This window comes from Vigna angularis, chromosome 2 (genome assembly GCF_016808095.1).
Source record: "Vigna angularis cultivar LongXiaoDou No.4 chromosome 2, ASM1680809v1, whole genome shotgun sequence".
Taxonomy (NCBI): domain Eukaryota; kingdom Viridiplantae; phylum Streptophyta; class Magnoliopsida; order Fabales; family Fabaceae; genus Vigna; species Vigna angularis.
The window spans coordinates 28,204,503-28,217,743 of record NC_068971.1 but is presented as its reverse complement, the minus strand read 5'-3'; the positions used below and the strand labels follow the sequence as shown (position 1 = coordinate 28,217,743).

The 13,241-nt window shown below is 31.1% G+C and overlaps 2 protein-coding genes across 2 annotated transcripts; both read right to left on the bottom strand.

The window, feature by feature from the left end:
* Nucleotides 1–729: 729 nt before the first annotated feature.
* LOC108328416 (germin-like protein subfamily 1 member 7) lies at nucleotides 730–1,603 on the bottom strand. Its single transcript, XM_017562282.2, has 2 exons — nucleotides 1,461–1,603; nucleotides 730–1,372 (listed from the first exon to the last, which is right to left on the bottom strand). Exons 1-2 carry the CDS (start codon nucleotides 1,576–1,578, stop codon nucleotides 822–824), a joined length of 669 nt encoding a protein of 222 aa, XP_017417771.1. The 5' UTR covers nucleotides 1,579–1,603; the 3' UTR covers nucleotides 730–821.
* Nucleotides 1,604–5,089: 3,486 nt separating this feature from the next.
* LOC108326990 (uncharacterized) lies at nucleotides 5,090–9,453 on the bottom strand. The gene is made up of 6 exons (XM_017560633.2): nucleotides 9,297–9,453; nucleotides 8,230–8,415; nucleotides 8,009–8,143; nucleotides 7,562–7,678; nucleotides 7,156–7,260; nucleotides 5,090–5,795 (listed from the first exon to the last, which is right to left on the bottom strand). The coding sequence occupies exons 2-6, from the start codon at nucleotides 8,374–8,376 to the stop codon at nucleotides 5,631–5,633; spliced, it is 669 nt and encodes a 222-aa protein (XP_017416122.1). The 5' UTR covers nucleotides 8,377–8,415; nucleotides 9,297–9,453; the 3' UTR covers nucleotides 5,090–5,630.
* Nucleotides 9,454–13,241: the final 3,788 nt, after the last annotated feature.

Genomic DNA, 13,241 nt, shown 5'->3' with positions numbered 1-13,241 from the left:
CTTATTCAGGGTTTTAATTTTTTTTATTACCCTACGTTATGTTAATATTAATATTATTATTATTATTATTTGGGCAAAATATTAATTTAAAACCCTGAAAAAAATTATCAGAATGAAAAGTTCTTTTTTTTTCTTTCTAATTTTAAGGTTAACAAGTTAATTAACAGACGCAATTATTAAAATTATTATAACTGAATGTTCCTTCTTTAAACGATTTAAGGTGAATTTTCGAGAAGAAATATATACTATTTTTCTTTGATAAAAGATTTTCGTAAGAATCGAATACACATAAATAAAAGTTGACAGAAACTATGAGTACAACTCGCAAGATAACTCAATATATGTGTAAGTTTTAATTTTTAGGTTAAAAATAAAATGTAAATATTTTAAATAAATTCTGCATTACTCATGGATAAAACAAGTTTTATTTATAATCTTCAGGGTTATCCATGATCTCCTAGCTAACTAAAAGAAATTCAGTGCAACTTAACATATTTAATTTATAGTATTACATATTAGGGTTATGTTGAAGTTATTTGATTGAAAAATTTATCTATAATAGTGACTCTCAATCTTTCTTATTACACTCTGATATACATTCAACTTCCATGTTTTATTGTTGTAAGCCCACTTTCGATTCAAAGATTCAAGACATTCTCAATCACATAAAGAAGGATGTTAATCTTATATAACAAATTAAATCGAACTCCAAATAAAGCAGAAACAACATACAAATATAAGTGGGAAGAATTTTTATTTATTGCATAAAGAAATTATATATGGGTAGAAAGAGGAAATGAATACAGTGAATGAATAATGAACTAGTGGTTGTTGTCAGTCCAGAATTGCTTTTGAAGGTAATCGATTACGCTCTTATCAACTTGGAAGGCTTTGGTAAGAACCTGAGAAGAAATAGAAGGATTGGACTTAAACAAAGCGTTGGCAATAGTGATAGTTCCTGGATTTTGACTGCTGAGAGAAGCGACGGCAACAGCATTGCCATAGCCGACATTAAGTTGGAAATGAATGAGACCAATTGGGAAGACAAAGACATCACCCTTGTTCAAAACTTTGGTAAAGAGACGGTTGCCATCTTGATTGGAACTCACAAATCCAACATAAAGAGTTCCCTCAACAACAGTAAGGATCTCTGTGGCCCGAGGGTGAGTGTGGGGAGCGTTTAAACCCTTTGCTGCAAAATCTATACGAGCCATAGATATGCCAAGTGTGTTCAATCCTGCTAGCTCATCAACAAACACTTGACTCACTTGTGCTCCAAGTGGGTTCGATGTATTCCCAGCTTCCACGTGTCTGAAGAAATCTTCTGCTTTCACTGCTTTAGGGTCTTTGCAAACTTTTCCGTTCACAAATACTGCAAATTCACCACAATAACTTTTCAATCTCTAATACTAATAATAATCTTACCCCATTATGTAAATAATTTATTTCTATATACGTACCAGCATTCTTTGTGTCATTCAAAGCCACACAAAAATCTTGCAGAGGGCTTGGATCATAGGCTGAGGCAATGGACGACGTTAAAGCCAAGATTGTCACAAGGAAATACACACTTTTCATTTTGCTTCTGCACTCTATTTCTCTATGATTTTTGCTGATTGATTGTTTCTCACAGCGCTTTGCTATTTATAGGGATGAACCCTTTGTCTAGCTTATCATTCATCTTTACCTCCAATTCATTTTTTATTAGTTGAAGAACCATTCTTTATTACTAGCAAGATGTTCCACGTCAAACTAAATACCTCGTCCAATCGGCCTTTTACCGACTACGTACTTGTTCTTCTCTAATATTCTTAAATTATAATTTAATCAAAAAAGGCATTAGCCTCGTCAATCACAATTTATATTTGGTTGCTATCAATTCAGCAGACTTCATACTAATTATAAAATCCTTTCCCACTGCGCGAATCATTTATTTATTCATCAACAATTTTCTAATCAAATATTGTGCCACATGACAAACTTCTCTTTGCTTTTACTTGCAATCGTGCAATACACTCAAGGAAATATGTTCTATCTTTGAAAGACTCCAAGACAATACAAACCAAATCAACCTTTTATTTCATGATAGGATATACACTGAAATACTTCCGGTTAACAAGGAAAAGGAAAGAATCTAGCACAAATTCACACGAAAAGAAAATCACAACACTTATTCAATTAAAATAATACAATCTCTTGTTTTCTCAAAAGTATTAGTTGCATTTAAAAAAGTTAGAGCAAAGCTATATTTATACAATTAAGAAAACATTTTAAAGAAAGCTAAAAGGTATTTGATAATATATTTCAAGCATTAATCAATTACTTAACCAATTCATAATTACCTAACCAATTCTTTATGATGATGAACCATTCCATCACAAATTTACAATCTTATGCTTGTGCTCTATCAAAGAGTAGACTAGGGAAATGTTCCTTGTCCACTTTAAAAGAAAAAGAAGTGTTGTAACTAATATTATGCTAAATATGTTCAACTTTACAGAACACTGAAATACTTCCGTTTTCAAATTAAATTATCTAATTAGGTCCATAAATAATATATTCTATAAAAATTCTAACTAATACGATTTTTTAATTAAATTATCCAAAACCTTCTAATTAAATTATCAATCCCTCTTTTATAATAATTATAACAATAATAAAATAATATAAAAACTATAATTATATATATATATATATATATATATAAAACTGACAACCAACACATTTATTTTTAAAATATAATTTGTATATCACTAACTACAATAATAACATATATAATAATAATAATAATACATACCATAAATATATATATATATATATATATATATATATATATATATATATATATATATATATATATATAAATCTTATAATTATCATAATCATATATTTTTCTTATATAAAAACTAAGTATTTATATAAACTATAAATATCAAGATTTATAATTGTTTATTTTCAGATAATAATATTTAAATGTTACAATACCACTTAATACAATTATTCATTTATACTTTATTAAAATAATAAATAAATAAAACTATAAATTTATTTATTTATTCACCAACAATTTTAAGACAAAACCCCAAAACAAATTTATTTTATTTTATTATTTTTTATTATTATATACTTTATTATATTTTTTATTATTATATACTTTATTATATTTTTTATTATTTATACTTTACATTGCTTATATAAGACCTGCATTAGCATTCATTCATAAACACGAAATTGCCCTGAACTGCTTCCTGATGAAATGAAGAATCCCAGTTTTAGTTTTCATGCATAACCTTCGTTTTTAAAATCCTTTCTTTCATTCTCATTGCATATTCTATTTTATTAGGACAGGCGATAGTTATTTCATGCATTGATTCTCCAAAGTTCTCATTTTTAGATTTTATAGAATTTTCATCAAACAGTTCTAAAAAGTACTGTACTGAATTATTTCCTGCATTTGTAATTAACCAGGCACATTCCATTGTAAATTCATATTAGAATTAGTTAATCATCTTTGTTTTCTACTTATTGCTGTTAGCATCTACATTGCAATAATCATAAAAATTGTATATGCATAATATTCTTCCATCTTTTGGACTGAGCTCATTACAAGCATAACACTCATTTGTGAGTCATCCACTATATTATATTAGTGGGAAAATGAAGTTTTTGTTTAAATACATAGAGTTCAATAACCAACAAATAATAAAGTTCACTGATATGAATTTTAAAGGACTTTGATATCATCTAAGAAATAAATTAAATGATTAACTTAATTTTATAAAACTGACTTATAAAATAAGATTTTTATTCAATTGTTACATTTTTGAAGACCAATAATTTTTAATTTGATTGGATTTTTTCTGGTTTGTCTTCTATCATATTTGTCTTAGCAAATAATTGGTCTATAGCACATTTTTTTCTACTTGGTATGTATGATGATGATATGAATATTAAGATTATGTGGAGACATTTGTCTGTGGATATTAAGTTGTTGTTTGTATTCAATCCATGAGTGAGTAAGTTTTTAGATTAATAATTTTTGAAACAAATTCATCAAGTAGGATCATGTTCTTTTCTTTAATATTTTTTAATAGCTTATGATATTCATTGATTTGTATATTAATGTTCTTATCTTCTATCATTTTCCAACAATAATAGTTTTTAATAACAAATCATTATCGACCACATCTTCACCAAATACATTTGACTTCCTTGTAAGAGCAATTCACATCGCACATATTGTTAGATAATGCACTAAACAAAGTGTCATGACATACTTTATTCACGTGTAACTAGTGTACAATATACTTTTGCAAAAGTACTGAAGTTGGATTTGGAAGTCGCAAGAGTGAAATCCATTCCACAGATGTCCAACAAAGCATACATACGTTCATGCCAGCATAAAAACTTTTGACCAATGAAACAATCAATCTGAGTTGTAGCAACAGTGTTTGGCTTCCTTGGTGTAATGTTAGTGTCAATGTTCATGATGTCTGTCTTGTTAGTCCCAGGTCCTTAAAATCATAGCAAACGTCAGAAGATATTATAGACAATGTGGTTTTCTAAGACATGAATGAACGATGTCCTCTGTAGTATATTACATAAACTCCTCGGGATACAAAAACAAGTGGAACCAAAGATCACAAGAATTAACGATAAAAAAGAGTCATGATTAAAGATAGAAGAGATATCTATTTATGGAAAGTGAACACTCACTAGGTAACAAAAGAGACGGATGCATGTAATAGAGAAAGGAGAAGCAATGTTCATGTTATCATGAAAGCCAAGGGTCCCACAAGTCAACCTTCATGCAACGCAAAAGCAAAACGTCGTACAAACCAACGGTCACCGATAACAAGAAAATATGGATAAGACTCCAAATATGTATATCATCCAAATACAGAGAAAAAAAAAAACAAATGGTACAAAGGACATGAACCTCCTTATGCACACGGGAAAAAGAACAAGGACATACATAGAAAGCTGAAATGAGAACCACAACTTTATGCGTACAAGACCCATCACTTTTCCTACCCACTTCGGGTATATGAAGAGGTATTATATGTAAACCTTTTGAAAGTGTCAGAACTAAACAATGTAGTATTAGTTGGCTCTTCTAATACCCAAAATGCGTAACAATATCTTGTCCTAGCAAGAGTCAAATACACAAAGCGCAGCCCTCTTACGAAAATGCTTTAACTTATAAAAGTACTCAGATTTGATGTACATTTTAGGGTTGGAAATATCCACGTCTTCCATCGGTATTCGCTGAGCCAAAGGATGTATACTCCGCTACGTCTCCAAGACATTACATTTATCACTTCCAAACCAGCCCCAACCCCTAAGGACTCTAATTTGAAGTTGAATGATCTGTTCATAGATTGGAAGTGATAGATAAACAAAAAATCAATTTGACAACGAGCTAACTTTATGTAAAGGAGTGTCAAAGAACATGAGATTTCACTCAGTCATAACAGAATATGGAAAAGACATTGTTAAATGTGTCAACATTTATGTTTTCTATAAATAAAAACATGTCAAACTCTTTTAATCCCCGGGTTTAATTTGATGACTATCAGCACAAAGCAATAATTTCATCCCCTGTGAACGGAATTCCACAAGAGAGTGATTTATTTACTCCTGATTTTAACTTTCAAACTCCAATTAAGCTTGCCCTCTGGCAGGGGGATGGATATTGGTAATCGCAGTGGCACCTCATATTCTCCCAACGTCGATAAAGGTGATGGAAGATGCAGGTTATCGGGTGCAATGTTCACGCAGAGTTGTCTCGCCACCTTAAATTAGAATAATATATAAAAGTCAGTAGCATAGAAAGAATGAAGAAAAAAGAAGTAAAAGGAAGAAAGAAGCGTACCCTTCTAGGAATGAACATTTGGCATACATTTTGGTAATTTCAGACATTTGATCTAAATATGATTTTCTTTGAAATAGATCCTAGTTTGGTGATAAGACACTAATGTTTAATTAAATTAAATATGGTTTGCAAAAGAAATACAAAGATGTAACACCCGTGAAGAATGATCCAAAGAGAGTGAGAGAATTGGTTAAAGGTGATAGTCATGTGGCAAGCAGTACAGAAAATAAAGATTTGCACAAAAGTTCACGTATGAGGAGAGAGAGCATAAAATTGTGTGGATTCATTCAATGAGAACGTGTGTGGTATGACCCTTCTCTCTGCAATCTTTTTCTTTGACCATTCTCTTTGTCCCCTTTTCTCTTACCTAACCTCTCTTTCTGGAAATTCCTTTTCAGGAATGGCTCTCTCCCAAATTGACATCCCAGAGCTTATGACCTCTGCAGCCACTGTTTCATTGTTCTGTTTTTTTTTTTGTTGCTGTCAAAATAGTTTTTTGATTGCTGTTTCAGACCCTATTCTCTTCTTATTAATACAAAAGCATATTAAAATTCCCTTCAACTCTAGCACTGTTACATAAGACCTAGGACAAACATGGATTCCTTCAGTTTGAGAATAAGGAAGGATGTTAGAGACAACGACCAGCAAGATCTGTGCATAGCTATTAGACATTTGAGTCGCAAATGAGAATTATTTTCATAGAAATTCTTCACGTGGCAAATAAAGATTATTTTTAGAGGAATTCGTCATTTCCAACAGTCATATTACTTTTGCTTCTTTTCTTTTTAACATTACTCTTTCCTGTATACTTAAACGGACCCTATTTCATTGATAAAAGAACAAGTAGATCTCTCTCCCTAGTTTTAGTACCATGGCAAGATAAGTAGTAGGGTAAACATTAAAAATATCTCAGAAACTGCAATATAAAAAAGTTAGTTGTTAAAATTAAGTGAAGGCAAAGAAAGAAAGGAGAAAATAGAAAACTATTTGATGAAATAAAAGACAGTATTAATTCCTGTTTACACTGATATTAGACTTCAAATCCTAATTCAATAAGGAAACACATCATGAAAAGTGAAAACCATTCATCAGTGGTCGATATTCCAAAATATTTTTAAGATGCAATAATAATATTATAAAATATTATCCCGATATCTAACAATCATTCTCTATTTCTGAATATTGACAAGGGTATACACTCTAACAGACGATACTCTTATTTTTAACTTTTTACTTATCAGCAAAACATTTCAACTACAAAGAAAAAGAACAAATATTACCTCAGCCACAAGATTGTCTTTTGTCACAGCAAAACGTAATTCCAAGGGGTCAGCTTTGGATTCACGTGACTTGGCCTTTTGAACATCAATTAACCTCCGCAAGACCTATTAGATCATCACATCCAGGCCCATATTAAAAACTTAAATATCAACTAGCTAGTTTTAAAATGAAATACTATGAAATTATCAACTATACATTTCTATTTTTGAAACTCAGCAAATAAAATCTTCACTATAATCACAAAACATAGTCTAAATTGAGGTTTTAATTAGTAATGCATAAAAAAATGTAAGAGCAGTAACCTGTATTATCAGCAAATATTATAGAAAATGAAGTTAATTTCCCCAAGGATAGCAGAAATAGTCTAAAACAGCAATGAAAAGCTTTAAAGAGTAGACTACAAACCAGCTTAGCTTTATCAAGACGTAGTGCAGCTCTTTCATAATCTTTCATCTTATCTTCCTTCGATTCTTTAACTACAGTGAGATCTTCTTGTTTTTCTTCCTCAGTTGGTTGATAGATCTGAATCATTTAAAACATAAAACTTCCAAATGGTGAATACAGAGAAGAAAGTTATGTAGACTGCCTATGCACCAAGAAAAGCTTAAAATATTGACAACATGAACCACACGCATTCACATAAACAGAGAAAGAAATGTTAAGGACACAGTTGTCTTATAAGGATGAGATATCTACAGCATTATCATATCATGAATTTAAAAGTTTATTCCAGAACATAGTAAACTAAATAAAATTGAAAGTGGAAATCAGTTTATCTAATGATGAATGGCATTGACCAGGAAGTAGCACATAAAAGTAAGTAAAACAGAGATTAATGGAAAAAAAACACACCTTGCGCTGCTCGTTGAGAAGATAAGCAAACTTATCGATGTTAGGGAAAGCAAGGAGCTTAGGCATTAGGTGGTTGCGAAAATATCCAGGGGCAACTTTGACAGTATCACCTGCCTTTCCCAGCTTATCTATGTCCTGTAAATTGGAAATATAAACTTTCAGAAAATTGAATTAAATGGAATCCCATTAAACAAGCATCACAACTAAAGATAAATATTTACAGTTGTAAGGATGACTTGGAGCTTCCTCTTGTAACGAAGCCCTTGGGAAGCAAACAGGAGTGGGTTTACCACAACATTATCATAACTGATATCTCTAGATCTAATGATCTTCCTAACACCATGTCTTCCAAATTGAAGATAACCCATTCAGGTTTGGATTCAGATACACAGTCACCTTTTTCCTCACTGTCAACATCCAAAAACAAATTACTATCAATATGACAGTTTCAAACCAAAAAAACTCATCTCTTCGAAACTAAACGCTTTGGTTGGACATTCTTAAGAATAACAACGCAATGAATCTTCCCGTGCTATATAGTTTCACATAATACTAATGTTATAAGAACCAAACTATAAGCCAAAGATAGTTGGATAACCCGTAATCAAACCAATCAAACAACAACATTGATGCCTCACTGGTTTGATATCCTGTTGTTCCGAAAATATGGTAACCTTACACATTAAGCACACAAATATAATCAGTATCCGAAAACCAGATGTCCGCTGGTAATATTATTGACAGTAAATAATAACAAAAAAAAGTTCTACGCTTTTTTTTTATCTTTTGAACCTTGTTTTTGTTAAGTTACTTCAGATGCAAACATGAAAACCAACAGGTATAGTTACTATAGCATCACAAATTCAACCATCAACCCATTATGAAACCTTAGTTTGGAAGCATTTCATCATATATATGGCATGTGAGTAAGCATGTTCATTAAATCCCCACAGTAAATATAACGCCCTTAACACAAAGCACCGACCAACTCTAGCATGTTCACACATTCTACCCAAACATAGATTGGAAGCAAATATAAATAACAATACAGCACTAAAGTTTGCCAACAAGAATAAAAACCGTTGAGAACACATATTGCTACGAACCACTTTAATTCTTCCTGGCCACGGGGAATGTGAGTTGAATTATATTTTTTTTTGCGGCAACAGTAGCATTCTCGGGTCATGATATGCATAAAGCGATTAATTTTAAGACACTGATTCAGTGTCGGGTTTCGATGGTAACCAACTAAGATGAACTAAAGCAAATCAGATCAATGGAGACTTACCGTAACCAAAGAACTCAATTAGGGTGTGGGCATTCAAAGCCCGAAACTTTCTTCACCGGGCTTCCGTGAACGCAGAGTTTTGAGCTGAAACTGAAAGGTTCAATGTTGGACCTGGTTATAGGGTTTAAAGATGTTTCATTGAAACTTCAAAAAGGTAAAGTCTTTGTTGTTTACGTGGGTAATTCTATGGGCATTTTATTTTACAACGTCTACCTTTTTTATTAATTGTTTTTTTAAACTAATTTTAGAATATATTTATAATAATTTGTAAATGTTCCAAAACTTTCGAATATATTACGTATATTTTAAAAGACATTATGATCTACTTGAATAAGTTAATTTATAGCGAGATAAACAAAACAAAAATATTTGCTTATAGGTTAAAATTAATTTATATTTAAATTAAAAATAAAAATATAGATAAAATTATTAAAAAAAATTATGTAAGTTAATTGAATTACTTTTTAACCCGACCTAAATATGTTAAGGACACTATTCATCAACGTTTCATTAGTAAAATATAAGCAGTTTTATTATCTTTTAAACAATCATTAAATGTTTTTTAAATTCTATATCCAATATTTAGATTTTTACTTAAATCACATAAATGGCATAATAGATACAACATTTCATCATGAGTAAAAGTTATACTTATTCTTTTACATATAAAACACATTCCGTTTCGATTCATACTATGTTTCTAACAAACTCTATAAATCTTAAATTTTGAAATCTCACAAGATTAAGCTTCTACCCATTAAGAAAAAATATTTTTCATAATTGCTAACACACATACAAAGAAGTCTAACATAATAAATTTAATGAAATTTCAGTAGCATTTTACATTGGTCTCTAAAATACACAAAATGAAATTGATCACGGATGACCACAATCAAGTATGCATCTCAAGAACAATACAAAGTGATCTCAACTGAAATTTTATAAAATTTATCTATAAACTCCAATGCACACGTTATACCAAATTATGAAAAATAATTTTATTAAATTGTCCGATCGAACAATTCGAGATTTAATACAAACAATTAAAAGTTTAATCATCTGTGTTAAATCTCAAACGAGAACTAAGTTTCACTTAGTGTTTACTATCATTTCATATTACAAACATTTTCATATTTTAATGAAAAATAAAATGCCAAAAATCACACTAAAAAAGTTGTCTAAGTTAAAAACAGTACAAGAAACATACAAGATTCAATAACACAAAAGAAACAAGACACAAAGTATAATAGCAAAACTAAACAATTCATCTCTAATAATCCATCAGTACATTGCAATGTATATCAAAACCAAGAAACTAACCATGTTGGAGGAAGATGATGTCAACAATGGAAAGTGGAGAACTTATCGTTATCGTTGTTCGAAGTGCTAAAGCTTCAATGGTGCATGAAACTGAAATGAATCCATCAAAACTAAAAAAAATCGCAACCAAGTGATGAATCGTTATTTTGTCATATTCACTTAGTTTTCCGCACCAAAATTAATTAGTGAATTGTGCACAATTGTCCATTATTTTCTCAATTTTTCTATTTGGGCTTAATTTGACTAATGATTCATATTTTAATTAATTTGCGTTTATGAAAACTTTTTAATCTTCGCTTAGTTGGTTAATTCGTGTTGGATTAGGAGTGAGAGGAGCGGATAATTATTGCTAATCAGGAATTGGAAGCATTGCAATTGGAACTAGTGGGCAACCTATCTTTAATTCGTGATTTAATTGGCCTTTAATTTGTGTTTTGAATTCGTAAATCTGTTCACAACCCCCTCCCCCCACTACGTGTTTGATCCTTTGATGAAACCAAAATTGATCATTGAGAGACAACCTAGGAGTCATTGCCTAATATACTGCATTTGAATTGCACAATCAATTTGAGTCGAGCGCGACATCGACATCACCAAGATAGCGGAAACACATACATTTAAGGTAAATGGTCCAAAACTAACCTTTGCACTTCGAATCACACTCATCAACGAACTGTTCATTCACTTAGAAGTGGCAGAGTTTTAAATCATGTCTAGGACATTGATGCTACATGGAAAATCAATTTCAATCGATAAAACACTAAGGAAAAATATCATCCAAGGCAGTGGAAACACTTTCATTATAGGTAAGTGGCACAAAACTAACATTTGTTCTTCCTCACACTTGTCAAGGAAGTTGTTGGTTCAAGTAGAATAGAAAGAGTGAAGAAATAATGTGGTCGGTTTGTTTTAGAAAAGTTTTGCAGGCCATATGACGTCGGATCACATGGAATTTAACATTTAATAGCCTTTCAATGTTTTATTGTAGGTTGTCCGACATCTTATGTGGCTAAATTTTCATTTTTGCACCCAATATTTTAATGAATTTACCACATTTAGATGTTGAACCATTGACCACCGACGTCTAATTTGTACTTTAGCAACTCAAATGTCTTTTCAATTCAACTTCGAGTGAATGCAAGCAATCATATGATGTCAGAATGAAGGATTTTCGATGACAAATGGATATATGATGTCGGTGGGTGGTATATTCAATGTGTAGTAGATGGTTTTATTTATAACAATGCCACCAGACATTTTTTATGTTGTTTTTTGTGGTCTGACATTGAACACGTGACATGGAAGGCCTTGTTTCACACTAATGAAGAGTGAATAATAGTGTGTATAAGTTCAACCTACCTAAAGAGTACGAAGTTAACGCCACCTTTAATGTCACTTACCTTAATCCTTTTACTGGTGGAACTAATGATGAGGCAACCCTTCAAATTTGAGGTCAAATCCTGCTCAAGAAGGAGGGGATGATCACATACCTCTAGCCAATGGGCTTAGTAGAATAATATAGCCTTAGAAATTGTGGGTTTGTGTGTAAGATGTGTAAATTCGGGTTATTTGAGCTAGCTTGGGCCTCAAGCAACCCTGATTGTCCATCGAGTGCTTTCCATGTGGTATGTTATGCGCCTTCTTCATGTGAGAAGCATTACCTTGCCACATAGGCAAGTCACAGACAGTAGAGACATACTCTCTTTTGACTCCAAAATTCAAATATCCTTTATGAATTTCCCTTTTCTATTGAAGAAGCTTGGCTCTCATTTGATTCTATAAATAGAGAAATATCCCTCTTGTAAAAAATGCTCACGAATAGTAAAGAAACTTTGATGATATTTCCTCTCAACTTTGTGAGCCACCCTTAGGATAGGTTCTCTCCTATCTTGGCTTCCTCTAGCCTTCTTTAACCTCACTTGATTGAAATAGTCTGGTCAATGTTTACCTCACCACTCTTTTATGCTCGATATATGACAGGTTATCCTTAGTAAGTTTTGCTTTGTCTTGTTTTTTAGAACTGTTTCTACGATAATAAATATTATCATCATAAGCTAGCTTTATATTATAGAAAAATTCATGTAGTTCTCTTTCTCAATTTTTCTTCATTTTATTTTATCTACTATAAGGTTCCCCAAACATACCCTCTAGATTTACAACTTAATATAAATATTCAATAAACCTTATATTCTATATTCTATAAATTCCATGAGAGCTTTATGTAATCAATTTTGCCCCGACTAATGAGTTGGAATATTTTTTCACATTTCACCAGTATTTGAGAGTAGTCATTTATAGAAAAACTCCATTATTGAAAATTTTTTGAACACCCGTCAAATAACATTTTTCTTTTTGTTTGGGAGGGAGGTAAAGTAGAAAGAAACCACAAAGTAACAAGAAATATGTTACATAGGACTTTAACCTCTCAATTTTTTTGTAAAAAACAATAATAAACCTCTTCCACTATTTTCATGGATTACTCCTTCATAATTTGGTGCATAAATCTTTTTATCTTTGTATATCATAACATCATATTGTCAAGGTATCACAAAAAAAATGTGCATTGAAATCATTAAAGTCTTTAGTACTAGAATGTTTTGTACAACAATATGAAAAATTAGTAGC